Raw genomic sequence first — 1,241 nt, forward strand, 5'->3', positions numbered from 1 at the left:
AGTTGCTACAACCTGAGAGACCTTCAATTCTAGCAACTGGTCCACCGACCCAGATGAATGTGAAGATGAATGTGGTCCAAAGTAAGTTTGGAAGGTATGACCTCTACCTGCTGCCCGAACTCGACCTGGGTGCTCGAGCTTCCCAATGGCAACAGTGAGTATATCCTGTCGTCCATGGGAAACAAAAGATCTCTCTTTCGCCTACTGATCTAATATATCCTACAATATATGACACATAAACAATTTAACAAATTCTTATCGATCAATATGTTAATTAGCATCATATGAACAATAAAATTATACTTACTATCTTGCTAACAATCTCCTTTGCTGCCTCAGTTGTAAACTCGCCATTTTTTTTATGCGGGCAACCTTCCATATTTCATGGCGTGCAGGTGGAGATGGAGGATCACTAACTATACTGTCATCTTGGCTAGTCTGGCGCTTCATAGCTTTCTCCTTTATGATCTTCTTCTTAAGCCATTCATAACCTCCACGAGACGTCACAACATAGGTTTCATTCTTTGCCTGAGTCTCTTGTGCCTTCTTTCTTTTCTCCTACAAAAGTATCATATAATGAAATTAAGAGTAAAATATAATATTCACAACTACACAAATGGTAATGCATATAATCCTTACTTACCAAAAACTCCACACTCATTCTAGACTCTATAAATGTGTTCCACGTCTCTTGGTCTATAGTGGGATTTTTATCACCAGGAAATTGTCCTTTCTTTTCACCAAAAATATACTTGTTTGTGAGGGTGGTCTTATATTGCCTCCACCTCTCAGCCACAATAGAGAGGGTCTTCCTTCTCATCCTCTCTGTGTTGGGAATATCCCAAGTTTCCTACATTTAAATTAATAACGAGTTAATACATATTGATATCCTAATTAAATTTAATAATGAAAATGAGTATAAATAAAATTTACCAAAACATCTGTCCAAATATGGTTTTTGACAACCTCCTCTACCTCATCCCAACTGGGCAATAAAATAGAAACCTTGGTTCTAGCATGAACTCCCATCGTACTCATAAATTGGGCAGCTGAATCCCCCGTAGGGTGCCCAGTGATCTCATCTATATCAACATGTATCCTCTGTCCATTGAGGCGTTTGGCTGCAACATTTTTCATTCTAGTGGGACCTCTGACTTTCTTCTTGGTTGTAGATTGTGTAGAGGATGTAGACTGTGTAAAGCCTAAAGTAGAGTCTTGAGGTTCATCTATATTTACCTATT

At 38.4% G+C, this 1,241-nt stretch overlaps 1 protein-coding gene across 1 annotated transcript; it reads right to left on the reverse strand.

The window, feature by feature from the left end:
- LOC114916084 (uncharacterized) lies at positions 1 to 1,024 on the reverse strand. Its single transcript, XM_083062869.1, has 2 exons — positions 644 to 1,024; positions 1 to 558 (listed from the first exon to the last, which is right to left on the reverse strand). The coding sequence occupies exons 1-2, from the start codon at positions 818 to 820 to the stop codon at positions 307 to 309; spliced, it is 429 nt and encodes a 142-aa protein (XP_082918995.1). The 5' UTR covers positions 821 to 1,024; the 3' UTR covers positions 1 to 306.
- Between the last annotated feature and the right edge of the window lie 217 nt (positions 1,025 to 1,241).

Source organism: Cajanus cajan, chromosome 8, assembly GCF_000230855.2.
Source record: "Cajanus cajan strain Asha chromosome 8, NIPB_CcT2T_4, whole genome shotgun sequence".
Taxonomy (NCBI): Eukaryota; Viridiplantae; Streptophyta; class Magnoliopsida; order Fabales; family Fabaceae; genus Cajanus; species Cajanus cajan.